The 18,834-nt window shown below is 37.4% G+C and overlaps 1 protein-coding gene across 2 annotated transcripts in view; it reads right to left on the bottom strand.

The window, feature by feature from the left end:
- Window positions 1-2,902: 2,902 nt before the first annotated feature.
- The window catches only part of PDS5A (PDS5 cohesin associated factor A), an 85,616-nt gene continuing 69,684 nt past the window's right edge, over window positions 2,903-18,834 (bottom strand). Inside the window, exons 27-33 of one of the 2 annotated variants that reach the window (XM_074904687.1) lie at window positions 17,673-17,805; window positions 16,917-17,036; window positions 15,709-15,771; window positions 10,325-10,470; window positions 8,967-9,072; window positions 5,928-6,277; window positions 2,903-4,105 (exon numbers count right to left, since the gene is read on the bottom strand). In XM_074904687.1, coding sequence (XP_074760788.1) covers window positions 4,102-4,105; window positions 5,928-6,277; window positions 8,967-9,072; window positions 10,325-10,470; window positions 15,709-15,771; window positions 16,917-17,036; window positions 17,673-17,805 — 922 coding nt within the window. In that variant the 3' untranslated portion in view covers window positions 2,903-4,101. Of the gene's footprint in view, window positions 4,106-5,923; window positions 6,278-8,966; window positions 9,073-10,324; window positions 10,471-15,708; window positions 15,772-16,916; window positions 17,037-17,672; window positions 17,806-18,834 lie in introns of those variants that run through there. The other variant, XM_074904688.1, reaches the window with a different exon arrangement.

Below are 18,834 nucleotides of genomic sequence, written 5' to 3' on the forward strand. Positions count from 1 at the left end.
TTTGGATCCACTCTCCTAACCCAGGCTGGGCAGCAGGGAAGGGAAAGGCTGTCAGTCACCGTCTGCTTCTGTACCAGGACCTCAGAGTTCTGCTTCTGAGGGAGTCCAGTTGTTTGCTGCCTTCCCAGAACCACGGCAAATGGATCCAGGGAATGAAGATGCTGTTGGTCTTCAAAGTTTATAAGTGTTTTATCTTACTACTTGAGCTTCCCTCTGACCATCTGAGTACCTGGGGTACTCATTGGCAGGATGATTCCCTCCTTGTCAGAAATTTAAGCAGGGGAAGGCTTCAAGGGACATATCAAGCGCTGCTGCGCAGAAGGCCTTTGCTAATTGCTGTTTAACACCTTGCTATTCCCTATGCAAACCTGTTCCTGCAACCAAGACACAATTCCTTGGGCTGAGACCAGCTGCTCTGTGACTAATGCTTGGTTATCAGCTATGCACACCTGCAGCCTGGCTGTCAAGTAGACTTCATAGTCCAGCTTCTTTAGTTTGGACTGTTTCCTTGGGCACTGATTTGGGACTCGATTTCTGTGCACAAACAAACCTGTTACTGCTGATAAATATAATAATGGAGCACTCATGCAAGTGAACTAGGATGCATGTGGATGATTTCTTAAAGAAGCAAATTTTCTGTGTATTGCACAGAAATGGTTTGGTTATCCCAAATCTTTCTGCATCTTTAGAGGGAGATAGTTCAGCTGTGACAGCCCTATCAGTTAACATGAAACTCAAGAGCCAGTCTGATGTTGAGCTTGGCCCAACAATGTGTGCTAAGTATCTAATGGCTTGAAGTACATTTTAGATAAATATTTGTTATTTAGCAGTTCTAAAACTTAAAGGCTTGTCAGCATGTGCAGAAAAGATTCGTAATGCATATTATTTTTCCTGTTTAAGATTGCTCTAGAAAACGTTATTGTCTAAAACAACTATTCAGATTTAATTTTACTGAGTGGTAGAGGTTTAATTTAGTATGTTATGAAGTATGTTCTGAGAACAGCCTTCCTGTCTTACTAATGAAAGCTGTGAAGTCCAGGCATCCGAGGACACAAAGAAACAAATAAATGTATGTCCGCTAAGAAACAAAGCCACACTTTTATGAAGATGGGAACTTAAAGATGATGAGAACTTTGCTCTAACTATGTAACTGAATGTGAAACCTCAGCACCTTTAAAACCTACACGGGATAAAAGCCATGAAGACCGGGTTGTATCGGGCTTCCTTTTATTCTTTATCATACATTAACATCTGAAAAAATCTGAGCATCAGTTTTCTTATTACAATGAGAGAATCCCCATTCTTATGCAAAATATTAAAACTCATATATGGCTAAGTACAAAAACCCCAACTCCTTCTTTGGAATAATTTGCCTTCAATTCCATACACTGATTTCTCTTTAACAGATTTTATTTAAAGTATCAGAAGCAGCAATGCATAAATTATGTATGTGTAAAATTTATGCCTGTACTTCCCTGTATTTGTCATAAAGCCTGACTGTTCCAACTACTTGCCATCACAAGCAACAGTGCTGTAACGACCCCTGGCCCCTGGGGATACTGTTCTTACAGAAAGATGTCCATCTGATCTGTACCATGGGTGCTCTCAGGACTCTGCAAGGGAAGAGTGGGGGAAGACAGGCAGAGAAATTCTGTATGTAGACTTGTCTGGGGCAAGTTCTGAAGAGAAACCGGTGGGCAACCAGCAGACCTTTCCTGTAGTTTGTACGCTGCACTTTTGCTCAGCCAATTATGCCCAGCATATTTCACTGCACAAATGTACCTGTTTTCTTTGACTACACTTATAATCAACATACAGAAGTAACTCAAATGTCCTCTTAAAGAAAACAGAAGAAACTACATAACTCTCTACAAAAACAACTGAAAACCCTGCTGAGCATGACACAACCTCCAGAAACCCCTTCTAACCTAATTTATCCTATGATGATTTCCTGAGTAACTTGATATTTGAACTGATTAAAAACTGACCAAAAAAAGAGAAAACCCCCAATGATTATCCATTTCACAAAAATCAAATCTTTTGGAAACAATTCTGAATATCTGCAAGATTTCTCAAGTCCAGATTTCAAATCACTGTTAGAGGCACACTACTAGGTACCAGAGCTCATTTCTAAAAGAGATTTTTGGTTTTTAGGTAGCAGCTAAAAACTTCTGAGTAAACCATTTCAAATTGGTTTAAACCAAAATACTGTTAACTTCTGTATGAGGGAACTACTTGACCAGAACAATAAAAAGAAACTGCATTACGATCAGAAAATCCATCTTGTGAAATTATTTCAGTTTTAGAAATCAAACCCCTGATGGATGTGTAATTAAATGCTTTTAAAATCTCCCAGTCTCCCTCTACCAATAGCATTTCAAATTCTTCAAGTCAAAGCATTGCAGATTGCTTTAGAAAGAGTTGCATATGCTGCTTTCTGTAGAGGGTTTGATTTTCTCTGTTACAGAGGAAAAATAACTGTAACACCAGTTAAACACTTGGTAAGAGAGACTTGGTCATTGTTTAACAGCACACAACTGCACCCTACTCATTTTAGGAGATCAAGTAATCCTTAACTAATGTCAACAGTATCCAGCTCTTCTACAATGAATCAGGGGATTTCAAACAATTTGCAGCAGAGAAATGGGGAATGGAGGCATGGGTAAACAAAGTGAACTGGTTCATGGTCACCCTCCAGACCAACCCCCTTCTTCCCATACAACTTTACAAGATAAAGCACTGTAATGTCACCTAACCCCCCCTATCTTTTAAACTACGTAATCGTCTGCATTACAATTTCTTTGCTCAATACAGTATTTCTATGAACATCCAAGACCATGCACAGATATAGCAAGTAGTTTTCTGTGAAAGAAAATGAAAAAAAATTAAAAAGACTGCCACATGACACCTAGAAGCGTTTATTTTATGCAACAAACTTAAATATGATCATGTGTACATAAAAGTGTACACTGTATCTATGCTGAACAATGCCAGGAAACATAATATTGATGCAACAATCTTCTAAAATAAACATTAAAAAATGAGCCTGGACAGGAAGACAAAATGCAAAACAGACTTACTTCCAATCAGCACAATGCTTAAAATTGAGAGCAATCCTAAACATTTCCAACTTTCCTTACAAAGCTGCCAAAGTCCAACTATTTTTAAAAATTGATTTTTTTTTTTCTTTACATCAATAATAAAAATCTGGTGACAAACATTATAAAATCAAATGCTGGACTGTCTTTACTCCTTTAAAATTTAGAATATTCCAACAGAACCGCAGGAGTAAAAACACTTAAAAGTGATATATGTTTTTATAAAACAAACATCAATATGTACATTTATTGCAAATTATATTAAACTAAAATGGAGGGAAAATTAAAAAATGAAATGTCTACTTGCGAATTAATAATAATTTTAAGTGATTACTTTCCCACTCTGATAAAAATCAGAAAGCAACATTTATAAAATTGCCACCACATGACTTTTCATAGCAGGGAACTGAAATCTGTACATCTTATTTTTGCAGAAAAGTAGGCAGGCAGAAAGAATTATACATAAAACAGTCTTCAAAAGTAAAGCAAAAAAATTTTTTTGTGATTTTTTTTTTCCTATAGTCTTGTTTAAAATCCATTCAGTAGACTTCTACTTTTTCTGTGAAACATGGGAATACCTGGCTCTAGAATCATGAATTTTCAATGTCAGTGTAAGGACCTCCTCTGACTTCCTTTAAAAAAAAATGCAGCATGAAAATTAATGGTGTAAATACACTTTTAAACTCCAGAATGCAGGAACTGGAACCAAGTGTTAAGCAATTTGCTTAATTATTGACTTTTCATAAAAAAAGTCTCTGGGGAAATAAGTACAGATGCTTTTAGCCTCTTTCTCAAGAGTTTCTGCTTTACATTTCCATTGAGAAGGATTAATTTTCATGTGAAAGGGAAGCATAGTTTTCCTTCTGGTTTCAGAGCTGAAAGCTGTGAGTTGAAGTAATTTCAGTTCCTGTACAGGAAATTTCTGAATCCTAGTTTTTGCAGAAGCTTGGAGCATGCCTTTAATTTGGCCTTCATTTCCTCCCTTTTCGAGCAAGTTTTCTTTTTACCTTTTTGAGGGGAGAAAAGGAAATAAAAATTAATCATAAGGACATGGAAATTACAATTGATTCTGAATTAAAATCCTACCTATATTGTTTACATTTTAGCTTTTACACTCTCTATACTGTTTCTTCCAACTCCATCTTGTATCTTCTCAATGATTACATAATTAATTGAATATAACTGAATTTCCTTACTGTATAGCACAACTTCTTCATAAACTTGGAAATACACAAGTTGAATAATAATAATTCCATAACTGAGTAATGGGGTTTTTTTGGCATAAACAGAAATAATTTATCCACAGCTTTCACTGGAATAAGAGAATAAGAATGGTAACTTGTTCTAAATAACTGTATTTAATTACCCAGGTTTATAAAAATAGCCTGTCTTACTTAAGAACAAGCACTACTTCAAATGTTTTTCAAGTCCTGTTTTACAGTAACTTGTGCATGTCTACTTAAAAGCAAAAAAACCTGTCAGACACAGCTATTTTTACATACATTTTTCTAGAAGACAAATAGCTTTGATTCCTTATGGTATATGCTACAAGAAAAAAAACCAAGTATTGTCCTATATAAGATGCCTGCTACACCTTAAGGAAGCCTCCCTCTGCTATCTCTGCATCCTTAGTATCTTCCTGGCTGCTCCCACAGGCCTTAAAAAGATCCATTGCATTCTGGGAATATTCTGGACTTGAATCTATCTCCAACAGTGAATCTCCATCACTTCCAAGCACTTGGCTTCTGAAAAACGTTAACAATGTTTTGGTATTTTTTTCCAAGAAACACTGAAGTATTACATATTTTAAAGAAGATGATACAGGTGGCTTATTAGAGACTATGGATAGTGCAAAGAGTTATTAAGACTTAAAGAAGTTTGATGTATAAAACAAGCATTGCAAGGCAGCGTGCAAATATTATTCTCTTGAAACACTGAACAATTTGCTAGTGTATGAGCCTTGCTGTGAGAGGAAAAGGTAATTCCTTTTGACTGAGGTTCTCTTGAAGTTTACAAAATCTCTAGAAAGAAACCATTCCAATGATTCCTTCTTCCTTTAGATTCACTTGTGATTTCTTCCAGCACACTGGTTTGCTGACGTCATCTTACTGCTCTACAACTTTGGACGCTTTTCCATTAAAATTATTATTGTATCAGATTCAGCTAAACAAGTTTCTCGGTGTTTATGCACATTTGTGGTTTGTTTATATTGGAAATCAAATCAACATTAATCAATTTAAACATTAGAGTATATAAATATGTATTATCATCCAAGAGCTGTTTTGTAGTTTACACAGTTCCAAATTCGGCTTTTGATTTACTTAGAACATGTATTAAAACACCGTTAATATTAAACAAGCACAGACCCTAAATATCAGAAAATAATTACAGGTAGAATTACAATCTGTCCTCTTCATTAAAGATGGTCAGTTTTCAAGGCTTTGTTATCAATGAACTGAAGCAGTGCGGAGCACCTGAATTCCTGTGTACCTGGCATTAATGAATGCACTGAAAAACCCTCAACTCTTAGTTCTTTTACATAGCAATGCTGTAAAGTGGAACCAGAATGCAACAGACAAAGAGTAAAATTTGGTGAAAACAGGTTAGATTATCTTGTTCTGACCAAACAAATTCATGTCTCCAGTTCCAGCTGCCCTCATACTTTGAAAAACAGAACGCAACACAATGTATGTTGGACCATGGTGTTTACAAATCATTATGGTTTAGCTGTGTCCTTAACTATGCTCTATCTGTTCTAATTGTAAATTCAGGGTTTATCTTGAGACAAAAGGCCCACCCTACCCATGTATTTTATTTATGTATTTTTACCTTTGTAGATCAATTTGTCTCTGTGCTGCTGCTGGCTTTTTTGCTGTGTCTTGCTGTTTTGGTGCTTTGGCATTCCCTGCCTCTAAACTCCCTGGACCTTCTTGACTGACTGCTGCCCTTTTCCTTCCCCTGACAGGTGGTTTATTTGTCTCCTCATTTTTTGCAGTGGTACCCTGAGGTTCAGGTTTGGCTGGACGCCCTCTCCTGGTTTTTGCTGCGAGTGATGGTCCTGTTTCATCTACATTTTTTTCTTCCGGTTTTTGAATATTCTCAGTTCCAGATGCTGTTGCTGTTCTTTTTTTCCCACGTTCAGTGCTGTTTCCTTGTGTAGCCTGATCAGAATTAATCTCCTAGAAATTAAAAGTCAAGAATGTGAAGGAAAAAAAGATTCTCAAAGGCAAACTCAATTTGTAACTTCCCTCTGACAGAAACATGAGTTTATAAACCAGTAAGTGTTCTTATAAAAACACTTCATATGGTCTTAGACCCAGGAAAATGTTGTACAAAATGGCATTTCAGACAAAAACCTTGCAAAAAGATTTTCTACACTGTGTGCAATGTTAATACCTGCACCTAACATTATCTTTTAGTTGCTTTAAAGTGAGATCACAGCAAGAATAATAATCTCAGCCCCTCCCATGACGGTTATTCTGGACAAGCTCCTTTTACTGCCTCTTTGCCAACTGACAGGAGAGTACTCAGACGCAACAGTAACAATTCTGGTACAGCAAATGATATTTACTTCAGTTATGTGCAAATTTTGAGACCAACCTTCAGTAAAGGTGCAGATTAATAAAGCCCTAAATACCAGTAAAAGGAAAAAAAAATAAAACCAAGGCTTGCAGGGAATAAAGGGAGTAGGACCTAGTCACAAATAAAACTTGCTGTCTTTGTTAATTTTTTGGCTGAATAGGTATAGCCTACACACGCATTTTTCTCAATACACTGAACAAGGTAATAGAAGTGATTAAATTTCATGAAGCAGTGTCTGTCTGTATATGTGAAACAGAAAGAGGGGTGGCAATGCAGGTCTCTACACTGGAAAGTATTCAAATGGAAACAAAGAGGAAGCAGCTGGATGCTAGACCTTCATTTGAACATGGCTTCCAAAATGGTTAGGAGGAGGGGCAGAGAAAATGGTACCGAAGAAGCATGACTTAGCAATTTCAAGCAAACCAGTTAAGGCCACTCACTATTACAAGTTTTGTGTCTGAACCAAGGACTTATATTGTTAAATATTCTACCATTATTTCTTAAATGTTTAAGGAAGTCAGGCAGTCTCTGTAATCATTACTACTGTTTTAGCAGCTTCCTAGCATTCCTAAGAACTTTACAACTAACCACTCTTTAAAAATTTCAACTATAGTGAGTTTCAAGAATCTAGAAAGAATTTTTGAAGATTTCCTAAATGCTTTGCCTAACTTATCTAACTTTTCAGAATAATCCTATGTTGGAAAAAAATAACCAGAAATGGAACCATACGTTGAAATTTGGGAAAGATTTTTTCTTCTTCATTAGCTCACAGGTGTGAATATCATGTCAATGTTATTTTAAAAGATTAAGAAAAAACTAACTTTTCTATGTGATTATACAAATCCAAACCACCTGCTTATTACTCTGATTTCATCTAATCAAAAAAAGACTGAGTGGATACCTAACCTCTTAAAACGCATACAGCATGGACCATCTATGTATCCTACATTATTACAAAAATCTATTTTCATTTTCAAATCACAGAATCATCTAGGTTGGAAGTGACTTCTGGAAATCATCTGTCAAACTTTCTGTTGAAATCACGGCCTCAGGGGTTATCCAAGGCCCTTGACAAGTCAAGCTGTCAACAGTGACATCCCACCTCTTTTCTGGGCAACCTATTCCAGTGTTTCATTTTCCTCACAATGTAGATTTCAATTTTTTTTGCTTCCATCCAGATGGAATTTTCCCCGAAGCAAGGCTTGTAGCCTTTTGTCCTATCACCACGCAGCCTTGAGAAGAGAGAACTTTTATCTACTCCATAAAAACCTTTTACATACTGAAAGACTGATTAGATCCCCCCAACACTTCTCTTCTGCAGGCTGAACAAACCCAACACTTTTAACCTTTCTTCATACAACAACTTCTCCAAGCCTTCATCATCTTGGTTGCCCTTTGCAAAGCTCTTTCTGGTTTTTCAATATCTGTGTTGAACTGGAGAGGACACAGTATTCTGAAAACAGTATTCCAGGTGTGGCCTAATGAACGCCAGATAGGGTGGGACGATCACATCCCTCAGTCTGCTGGCTATACTCTTGCTGATGCAGCCCAGGACCCAGCTTGTCCTCACTGCTACCAAGGCACACTCCTGACTCATGTTCCAGTGGTTGTCCACTGGGATGGTCCCCCAGGTCCTTCTCAGCCAGTCTACACCCCAGCCAGGCAGTTCCCAGCATGCTGCACTGCTGCTTGAGGCTAATCTATCCAAGGTGCAGAACTTCACGTTTATCTTTGTTAAATGTCATGCAATTGTATGCTTTACAAGTTAAAAAATCATTATGATTTAGGCATTACCATCTCTCTCTAACGAAAGGGGGGGAAAGCACTAAAAAGCCTCAAAGTTTAAATAGTATTTTAGTTGTGACACGATCCAGAAGCTAGACGTTTATTTTATGCTAGAGAAGCACTTGACATTTTCCTAGCAGTATCTTCAGTTAAAGCTACAGGTGTCACCCTTCACTCTGAATCACAGCCTTACTGTTATTTATACTGGAAAACACAGAATAAAGGTGGGAATCATTGGGAATTTAAAAAAAAAGAAGGAAGTCCTTTCCAATTTGCCTATGATATTTTTGAGCACATGAGGTCTATTAATTACTCTGGATAAAATAAATAGCAGTTCTGAAAATAAGGGGTCTTCTATTGGGCTAGGAAAGTGACAGAACTACATGAAATTAAATTGGACATTACCAGTTCTTCAGAGACTACCTGCAGTGATGTGTACTGAATAAACCCCCCATGCCAAGCTAATTACAGAGATACAGTCCATAAAATCCCCAGACATACCTTGTTTTTCACAGGTTCTGTTTTTGCTGGTGTGACTGAAATAATCCTCACGGGATTTTCATCATTTTCACTGACCCCAGTTTCTGATATATCTGAACTTTGTTCCCTGGTAGCATAATTGAAGACAAAGTAAAACAAAAACATACATAACAAAAGAACAAAAACGTTAGCAGTTATTAAAAAAAAAATATATATAATAAAAAAAAAAAAAAATCAATGCACACAGGCTAAATTAGTTTAGAAAGAGATGAATTTGAATTTGCCCAAGTCCCCCAAGTCCACACTTACATTTTCTTTCCCAGAACTGGGAAGGGTCTGAAAGGGACTGGCTAGTCACTGAGCCAAATTCCTTATCACAGACACAGTGCCACATAAATCTTTTTGCAATCTTAAGACCAATGCTCTATACGAGGCTCTGTTCTTTTTCCAGATAGAAAAAGCTAATACTGGCAAAGGTAGTGAAGAAAAATAAAGACAAGCAATGCTCAAACCTCAAGTTAATTTACACAAACATAAAATAGTTTTAAAAACAAAACAGTTAAAAAATAGTCAATATTATTATGGCATATTATTATGCACATTTACAGAACAAATTCTGAATTGAGTTATACTTCCCTTTGGCCATGTGAAATGCAGCAACTAGAACTGACTTCCTCTTCCTTAGCCCTTAATCTTAGCCAGTAAATCAATTCCAAACCAAATCAGCCCATCTTAAAATTTGAAAGTGTAAACTGTTTCACCAGCTTTATGACAAATTTAAAAATTCTGGATTCACATAAAAATAACACTTACTAGAAGAAAGACTGAATATTACAATCATATGTTGCATCTTTCCACTGAGATCCTGGTCCTCTTCAGCAAGCTTTTAAAAATTGTTCTAAATCTTAAATAGGTCAGAATATTTCACATACATAAAAAATGTTTCTTGTTACCAACCAGGATTAATCCTAATTTATACATCAAAAATGTGCGAGTTGCAAAAAAAAAAAAAGAAAGTATTAATTATAGCTGGTCTCTTCAATGAATATATTTTCTCATGTAAAAATATTATTAATAATAACAACCAAAATTTCAGACAGCATAGTGTCTCTTCTATTGTATTATATTTAATTACAAGCAGGCCACATCTAAACACTCTACTGACAAAATTTTTGTCTACTAAAAAAACCCCCAAAACAAAAAGTAAAGCTGGAGATTTTACCTATAGACAACTATTGTATTTTTTAAAATTGGAAACAATAAAGACACTCTTCAAACACACAGGCACACACACCAGATCATCTCCTGTCCTAAAACATGCAAAAATACTAGAGAACACAAAGTAAACAGTTGATGAAAGAAGTTTCAAACTCCTGTACCTTGATCTGTTTCCTGCAGAAGAGCTCAGCTCAGAGTTTACACTGATATTGCTTCCAGTGTCTGATCCTGTAGTTCTAATATATGGTCTCCTTCCAGTCGCAGATAATGGTTTGTTTACTGTACCTAATACACCAGTTGGTTTTGGCTAGAAAAAGATGTTTAAATCTTAAAAAATGAAAACTTCACGTACATAATTAATTTTAAAAATATTTTCTTATTTTAAAACACTTTTTCTGGATTAACAGTCTCAATCACAATGACATCAGTTTGGAGCTACAAGACGTCATCTTTTCTTAAAAACCACTGTCTATCCTACTTTTATTTCTTACAATTTAACAGCACCTCAGCAACTGCGTTGCTCTCTCTCATGCTCTGAAGGGATAGGAGCTGGAGAAGTCTCAACAAAAGCCAGAATGTTAGGTAATATTAGAGGACTAAAAGGATGTGGCAATATCCTTTTAGTCTCAACATGGTTGAGAGCCTCTGGATAAGGATGAAAGGGAAAGCAAGTAAAGTGGATGTTGTGGGAATCTACTATCGACTACCTAGCCAGGACAACACTGATGAATTATCCTACAAGGAATTAAGGGAAATCTCTAGATCAACTGCCCTTGTTGTTACAGTTGATTTTAACTTCCCAGACATCAACTGGGAGTATCACACAACAGAGACAAACAGGTCCAGAAATTGTTGAAATGTGCTGAAGAGAACTTCTTGGTGCAGGTACTAAGGGAACCAACTAGGAAATGTGCCCTCCTTCTTGTTTGCAAACACAGGGACTTGTGGGTGGACTGGTGTTTGTCTTGGTCACAGTGACCACAAAGTAGTTCAATTTCAAATTGCTGGCGATAGGAGAAAAACTGCCAGCAAAACTTTGACCCTGGATGTGGAAAGAGCAGACTTCAAGCTGCTGAAGAAGCTAGTTAGTAAGGTCCCCTGGGAATCTGCTTTTGAAGGTACTGGGGTCCATGAATGCTGGTCACACTTTAAGACCCATCTCTTAAAAGCAGAGGAGCAGGCAATCCAAAATCAAGCAAGTGGGGCAGAAGACCAGCTTGGCTGAGCAGGGATCTTCTAGAACTTAAGGAGAAAATGAATGTGTGTGGACTTTGGAAGCAAAGACAGGAGGCATGGAAGGACTACAGAGGTGCTGTTTGCCCCTGTAGGGAGAAAATTTGTGCAGCCAAAGCTTAATTAGAGTTCAAGCCGGCCAGCACTGTGAAAGACACAAAAAGGGCTTTTAAAAATATGTTAATAACAAAAGGACAACATTAGGCCATAACTTGGCAAGATCAGTCACCTTACAAATAGCAGGTGACAAAGCAGAGACATTTAATGCCTTCTTCACCTCTGTCTTCAACAATGATGATGGGCCCTGGAACCCCAGAGCCCTGTGTTGGAAGACAAAGACTGGGGACATGATAAACTCCCAGTCGACCCTGAACTTGTTTGAGACTTGCTGATCCATTGGATGCTCACAAATCAATGGAGCCCGCAGGATGCGTCCCAGGGTACCGAAACAGCTGGCCAGTGTCATTGCAGGACACCTCTATATTATTTTTCAGTGGTCTTGGGAGTCTGGAGAAGTCCCAGTCAACTGGAAGCTGGAAAATGTCCCAGTTTTCAAGAAGGGTAAGAAGGAAGATCCTGGTAATTACAGGTCTGTCAGTCTCACTTCAGTGCCTGGTAAAATGATGAAGAAGTTTATTCTGGGATTTACTGAAAAACACTGAAGAGACAATGCAGTCACTGGTCATAGGCAGCACTGCCTCATGAGGGAAAAGTCCTGTTTAACCACCTTGGTATTTCCTTTTATGACAAGGTGACCCACCTAGTTGACCAAGGGAAGCCAGTAGTTGTGGCAGTTCGGGGTTTTAGCAAAGCTTTTGATACTATCTCTCAAAGATAAGCACACAGCTGAGCAAGTCCATAGTATCTTGGATGAGCAATTGGCTGACAGGTCAGGCTCAAAGGGTTATAGTAAATGGGGTTACATCAGCCTGTCTCTCAGTCACCAGTGGTGTTCCCCAGGGCTCAATTTTAGGGCCAGTGCTCTTTATTGTTTTTATAAATGATCTAGATGCAGGAGTCAAATGTACATTAAATAAGTTTGCCAATGATACTAAATTAGGAGGAGCTGTGGACTATCTCAAGGGCAGAGAAGGCTTACAGAGTGATTTGGATAGACTAGAGAGCTGGACAATCACCAACCATATAAAATTTAACAAGAGCAAGTGCCTGATTCTCCATCTGGGATGGGGTGATCCTCATTATACATACAAATTGGGGGATGAGAGGCTGAAAAGCAGCCCCATGGATCTGGGGGTCGATAGTAAGTTGAATATAAGTCAACAGTGTGCTCTCACAGTCAAAAGGGCCAACTGTGTCCTGGGGTGCATCAAGGACAGCATTGCTAGCCGGTTGAGGAAGGTCACTGTCCCACTCTACACTGCACTGGTGTGGCGCCTACTCTCAGTATGGGCACCTCAATGTAAGGATGACAAACTATCAGAGCATTTCCAGAGGAGAGCAACCAAGATGGTGAAAGGCCTTGAGGGCAAGACTTACAAGGAGCAGTTGAGGTCATGTAGTTTTTTCAGCTTGGAGAACAGGCTGAGGAGTGACCTAGTCACAGTCTACAACTTCCTCAAGAGCAGCAATGGAGGGAGAGGTGCTGATCTGCTCTCTCTGGTGACCAGTGACAGGACACAAGGAAATGGTATGAAGCTGTGTCAGGGGAAGTTCAGATGGGACACTGGGAAAATGTTCTTAACTGACAGGGTGGTTGCTTACTGGAACAGCCTCCCAGGTCACAGCACCAAGCCTGTCAGAGTTCAAGGAGCATCTGGATCATGCTCTTAATCATATGGTTTAGTTTTAGGTAGTCCTGTGAGGAGTAGGGAGTCGGACTTGATGACCCTTACGAGTCCCTTCCAACTTGAGATACTCTATGATTCTAACATCCTTCATTTGCAAAGCATTCCTGGGAAAGGCTTTCCAAAACATAATGCAAAATTAAGTTCACTACAGCAGTAGGAAATGTGTATGCTTTTACTACACAGAAAGCTAGTGTGAAAATATTTAACACCATCTATCTACTTTGGGGTTCTATGATACAGCGATGGTATTTTGGATCTTGCTGTGGCTGGTGTCTGTTGACCAATTTGGTCAGGTTGGGTAGGCAAGTAGGAAGTTTTTTATTTTGTCTCTGGAGAGGAGTCAAGGAATTTTTCATAACTGACATGTCACATTCTTCATGTAATTTTACATTTCCTTGGAGACCAAGTTAATTTATTAAGACATGCCCACAAGAAAAAATAATTCCCATGTGTGGAAATTATGAAGGAGCAGCCAGGACAGAGATACCACAGAAGCTGGCAAACACTTGGCTAAGAAAAAAAGCACCGTTCTCTGTAGAAATGGCCTGTTACTGAGCACATGTTCAGCAGCTGCATCATCCTAGTGCTAATACTGCACATTTACTTAAACATATTATTCTTATAATATTTGCTCGATTTACTGAGTATTTAATAAAAAGTAGGAAGCATCTGGCATAGCTAATAGGACAGAAAAATCTTTAAGAGAGAAAAGAAAGTGTTTCTGCACAACCAACAGTTGCAAATTCCTGGCACCTACTGCCATGAGAGTTGCAAAGGTAGAGCATCAGGAGGTTCAAAACCAGAGCAGGCAAATTTGGGAACAAGTACACAAACAGATATCGCAATCAGCAGGCACAGATGCAGAGTCTAGCATCCTATTATAAAAATAATGAATGCTGGAGTAGTAAGAAGGGGAATGTACTGCAGAAAGTGGCTCGACCTGCACGCTCTCCCTAGTCATGTTCTATCAGTCGTCCTGGAAAAACAATACCAGGCCAAAAAAGACTGCTGGTCTGAGTCAGTGGGGTTTCCTTACACATCTGTGTTTTCTGAAATGAAGTAGGCAGAAAAAGCAGCATGTGTTTATGTATTCTATTAGAGCACGGAATAAATGTTTGTTTTCCTAGAACATTGAAAATTACCTAAATCATACTAGCTTGGTACAGGACATTCCTTCCTCACCAAATCTAACTGTTTTAAGAGAATACAAGACAGAAGCCTGTCTTATACCAGTAAGATTTTTTTTCAGTTGAGACACAGCTTTAACCTACATTGCTGAATGCCTTATCAAAAGAGAAGTATAGTAAATTCACACAGCCTACTAAACTTGCTTCAAATGCTTCATTCATTATGTTGTCAAAGGTGAAACAATTACAGCAGTAGACAGATACCTGCTCTTCTGAGGGTATTTAAAGCACCACGACTGCTGCTGAAGAGGCTGGTCTCCTGTCTGCCTCCTCCCCTCCTAACATTACTCCAACCCAGCACACTGAGTAGCATCCGGGTTGGTGTCACAGGGTGAACACAAAGCAAGGAGAGGCAGGATTCTGCCAAATGAGCAAACTTCACCCACATGAACTCCTCTGATAGTGGAAACTTTTTGTATAAATGAAAAATCAGTGTGAGAAGCAGCAATTTAAAATGATATGGCTATTTACATAGTGATCATTTGTCTCTATTCTTACAACGAACAATTACCACAAAGTTCTTCCCTAACAAAATACTTTAGAAACTAATGCAGTAACAGTTCATGGAACACAGAACATGAAAATTGATAAATGTACATGAAATTTATATTAAAGCCATGATTTATATTGTTCTCAGGATTTTTATATTTTATGGTCAGCTAGCATTCTTTCACTAAGCTCGAGGAAAAAAAAAAAAACCCACCTGCTAATTTTTTGAGCTAGATTAAAAAGCATTCCAACATATTTAACCACTACCTAGAAAACACAGTTTCAGAATCCCAGGAAAGGAGAGCTGATGGTAAAAGGTATAAAAATATGGTCTGTTTCTTATTTTTTTGTGTGTGTGCCCCCTTTCTCCCTGCCAAAAGACTTGGTATTTTCTCTCCCCTGTGGAAGGTATCAGCCAAATTATGTCTGAAATAAAATGAGACATTCAAAAGGGTGTAGACATTTGCAGTTGAATTTAACATCGATAACAGCTATATTAAAAATATTAAGATTGAAAATTTAAGACCTCCAATGCTAGTGATGTCACAACTCAGTATCTGCATCAGAACTTCATGCCACACTTACTTGAAAAATGGAAAAGCCTGTAGTTATGTGAAAAACTGTAGTTAATCAAGAACCTATGTCTCAGTGCACAGGTAACAATCTTTGTGTTGTGTACTTACCAGGTAGTATGTTAAAGGAGTTGATTATACCATCAAATAAAAGAATCACAAATTATTGTACACAAACTCTTAAAACTATTTTTAAGCTACAGCAGTCCCAGACAAAGTAATATTCAAAGAATTGTAACTTGTCAAAATACAGTACCTTTCCTGTCAACAGAACAACCCTTGTCTCTTCTGAAATGTAATTCCTGTCATTGCAGAAATCCTGTATTAAAAAAAAACAAACAACAAACCCAACAGTTTGTGTTTGATCTCTTCACCTTGCTGTTGATTTTTATATATACATGACTTGACTTCTCAAATGAGATGCTATTATCAAGTGCTACAGATATTTCACATCACGCAACCTGCTGACAAATGAATCAGAGAAGGTCAAGAGAGGTCAAACTAGTATTTTGGAGGAGATTTTTAGCGAGCATTACTGAATGACAGTATGCCTACCTGAAGTTGGGATTAACATTTTTTTCTTCTTGAATGACATGAATTGTTTGAAATGAAACAAAACTGTCCTATTTTTGCACTTGCATCTTTTTAATGGGAAGTCCAAATAGAGGAAAAGAGGCGCTGTTTTCTCTGAACAAGTTGAAAGTTGTTACATGTCACTCTGAGTACAGTTTACACAGACCAAAACACAAATCTGAATATCACAGACAGCAGCTCCCTGTTACCATGGCATCTGCCATTTCACAAGTAAGCAAACTAAGTTTTGCTTAAACAGACTATGGAAAGGCTCTTAATTAACAATCTAAGACACTGAAAAATGTGAACAGTATTCTTCAATACAACCAAAACATCAGGTTTGGTCTAGAGAACTACTTTGGTTCCACTTACACTTTTCAAAAGCATGCCTCTTAAAGAACAGTGCTGTTGCTGACAGTAGAACTGTACTCACCAAAACTATTACTAGGCAGTAAGGGGAACAACTTGTACAGCAAGCAAAACAATCAAACAGCTACTGACAGATACCAACATACCATGGAAAAACATAAAAAAATGTTCATTTTTTTGGTCTGTTTTGCATTCTAATTCAGATATAATCACAATATACATGTATTTTCATATATTCAGAGGTACTTGTAAAACACTTTTAATGAAATGATCTAGCAATATGTGCTAACATATCAATATTTATTCTAATTAGCTCTCACCTAGTTACAAACATTTCTGGCACACATTCATAAGATAGCGCAGTATATAGCTGATGTTAAAAAAAAAAAAATCTAACTGCTGAGTTAAAAATATATGCATTTTCCCACTCATGATATTATATTATGGAGATGGACCAGCTCTCGATTATAAAAATCAAAGTATTTCCCCTTATTAAATTGAAAATCAAATTTAAAAATTTACCTTTTCAGGTTGTGTAAAAAATTTGGTTGGCAATACAGGGTCCTTCGGTGAATCTGCATTGCACAAAGCACTTTTGCTGTTGATTACACATAGTGCTACATCACATACTGTATAAAGTTTCTGAAGAAAAAAGAAAAGTATGTCTTAGGAATTACTTACTGTTCTTACAGTAGGGAATGTAATTCTTTAAAAAGTTTAATCTCTGTGTTAAAATAATCACCACTAAGGACAGATTTTGAAATTACATCATTAACCATACTGTTGGCTCTTCAAACACATACAGAAGTCCCCATTTTTCATATGATACTATTTCATAAAACCCAGTATACTTTACATGCTTATGCTGTACAATAAAAGCTCTTACTTAATCAAATCACTATAAATGGCTTCTCATCTCTGCTAGAAACTAACAGGTTTAACAGTAACCATATAATACAGTACTTCTTCCCCCAACAGCAGAAGATGCTTACGTTGGGAAACTGGGCAGTAGGAGTTAAAATAAGGCAGGTAGGCAGTAACAGGAATATTTAACAGATTTGATTAACTTTGTTAGGTATTGTGTGCTGGATAAGGTCAGCAAGTTTCTGAAAGAATGAGATTGGCAACATACAGACAATGCTCGCAATTAACACTCTCTCTAAAAGACCATAAAAAGGTCTGAGCTAGTGCTTTCAGATTTCCTGCAAATCCTGTTCATCAACTGCTTGTGAAACCCTCAGCCTATCACCAAACACTTATCTGAATTACATTTCTTACTTCATTGGCCTTTGGCTCATCAGGAGACTGAGCATCTCGGGTAAGCTTGATGTTTTCTGCCATCTTTTTCATGAAGGCATGGCTATTGTTCTCATTCTTTGTCATTAAAACTTCAAGCATGAACCACAGGCACCTAAAAAGCCATAAAACCACAAGCAATTACATTCCACCTTTTATACTGCAGCTCCCACATATAGCAATGTCTTAAAAAATTTTGCCAGGTGTACTAGCTTTTTTCTTAAGAAACCACAATCAGTTTGAAGATATCACAAACAGATAACATCATCCAAAGGTGTAAATAGCGACTAGACCTTTAACACAGTCTCAATTACACTCTCTGGAACAAATCTGCCAAATTAGCATGCTTCTTATTATATATGCAAACACTGCCCAGCCAATCAACTTTTTCTCTTCCAAATATGAATAGAAGCAAGAATTCTGGTGCTACCATGATCCAGATGAAATTCTGTAATCACTACCTTGGGCTATGTCTATGTTGCTATCAACAACATACCATGACCACACTCAAAACAGGCTTAAACAAATCATACTGCTGCTATACAGTTACCTACATGGTTTAATACTGGAATTTAAATAGGAGAAGAGATCAAAACTGAGCAGGTCAGATTCTTGCTAATGCTCCATATGGGAGAGAAAAAAAATAAATCCTTACAGATAGACAATGAAATTAGCCTTCCCACTTTTCTTTCTTTAAATCTAGTTTATTTATAAGAAGTCACCATTACATTTTGACTAAAAGTTTGTTTTGAGGATTTTTCAATTATGATATAAAACACAACTGGTCTGTCCATGCTGTCATTTGCTATCAAGCTTCACAGCTGCATGTGGCTAAAGGGTCAACAAGAGTCTTAATACAGTAAAATAATACTTAGTTGGGAAAGACATATGGGTGGGTCTGAGAAATGCAGACTTTGCTAGTAGCTAATTTAATTCTGGAGCTCTGGAAGAGATTACCTTGTAGAAAGAAGCTAATAAAAAACGAGAAAAACAGGATGAATGAACACTGTCTACAAAAAAACCCCATCTTTTTAATTGATACAAATTAAAAATTGTAATGCAACAGATTAAGCAACATTTCTCTCAAAAATTCTAAGTAAAGAAGGTTGTGCTCCATCAAAACACTTGTTATCTGGTGTTCAAG

The sequence above is a fragment of the Athene noctua genome, chromosome 4 (assembly GCF_965140245.1).
Source record: "Athene noctua chromosome 4, bAthNoc1.hap1.1, whole genome shotgun sequence".
Classification (NCBI taxonomy): Eukaryota; Metazoa; Chordata; class Aves; order Strigiformes; family Strigidae; genus Athene; species Athene noctua.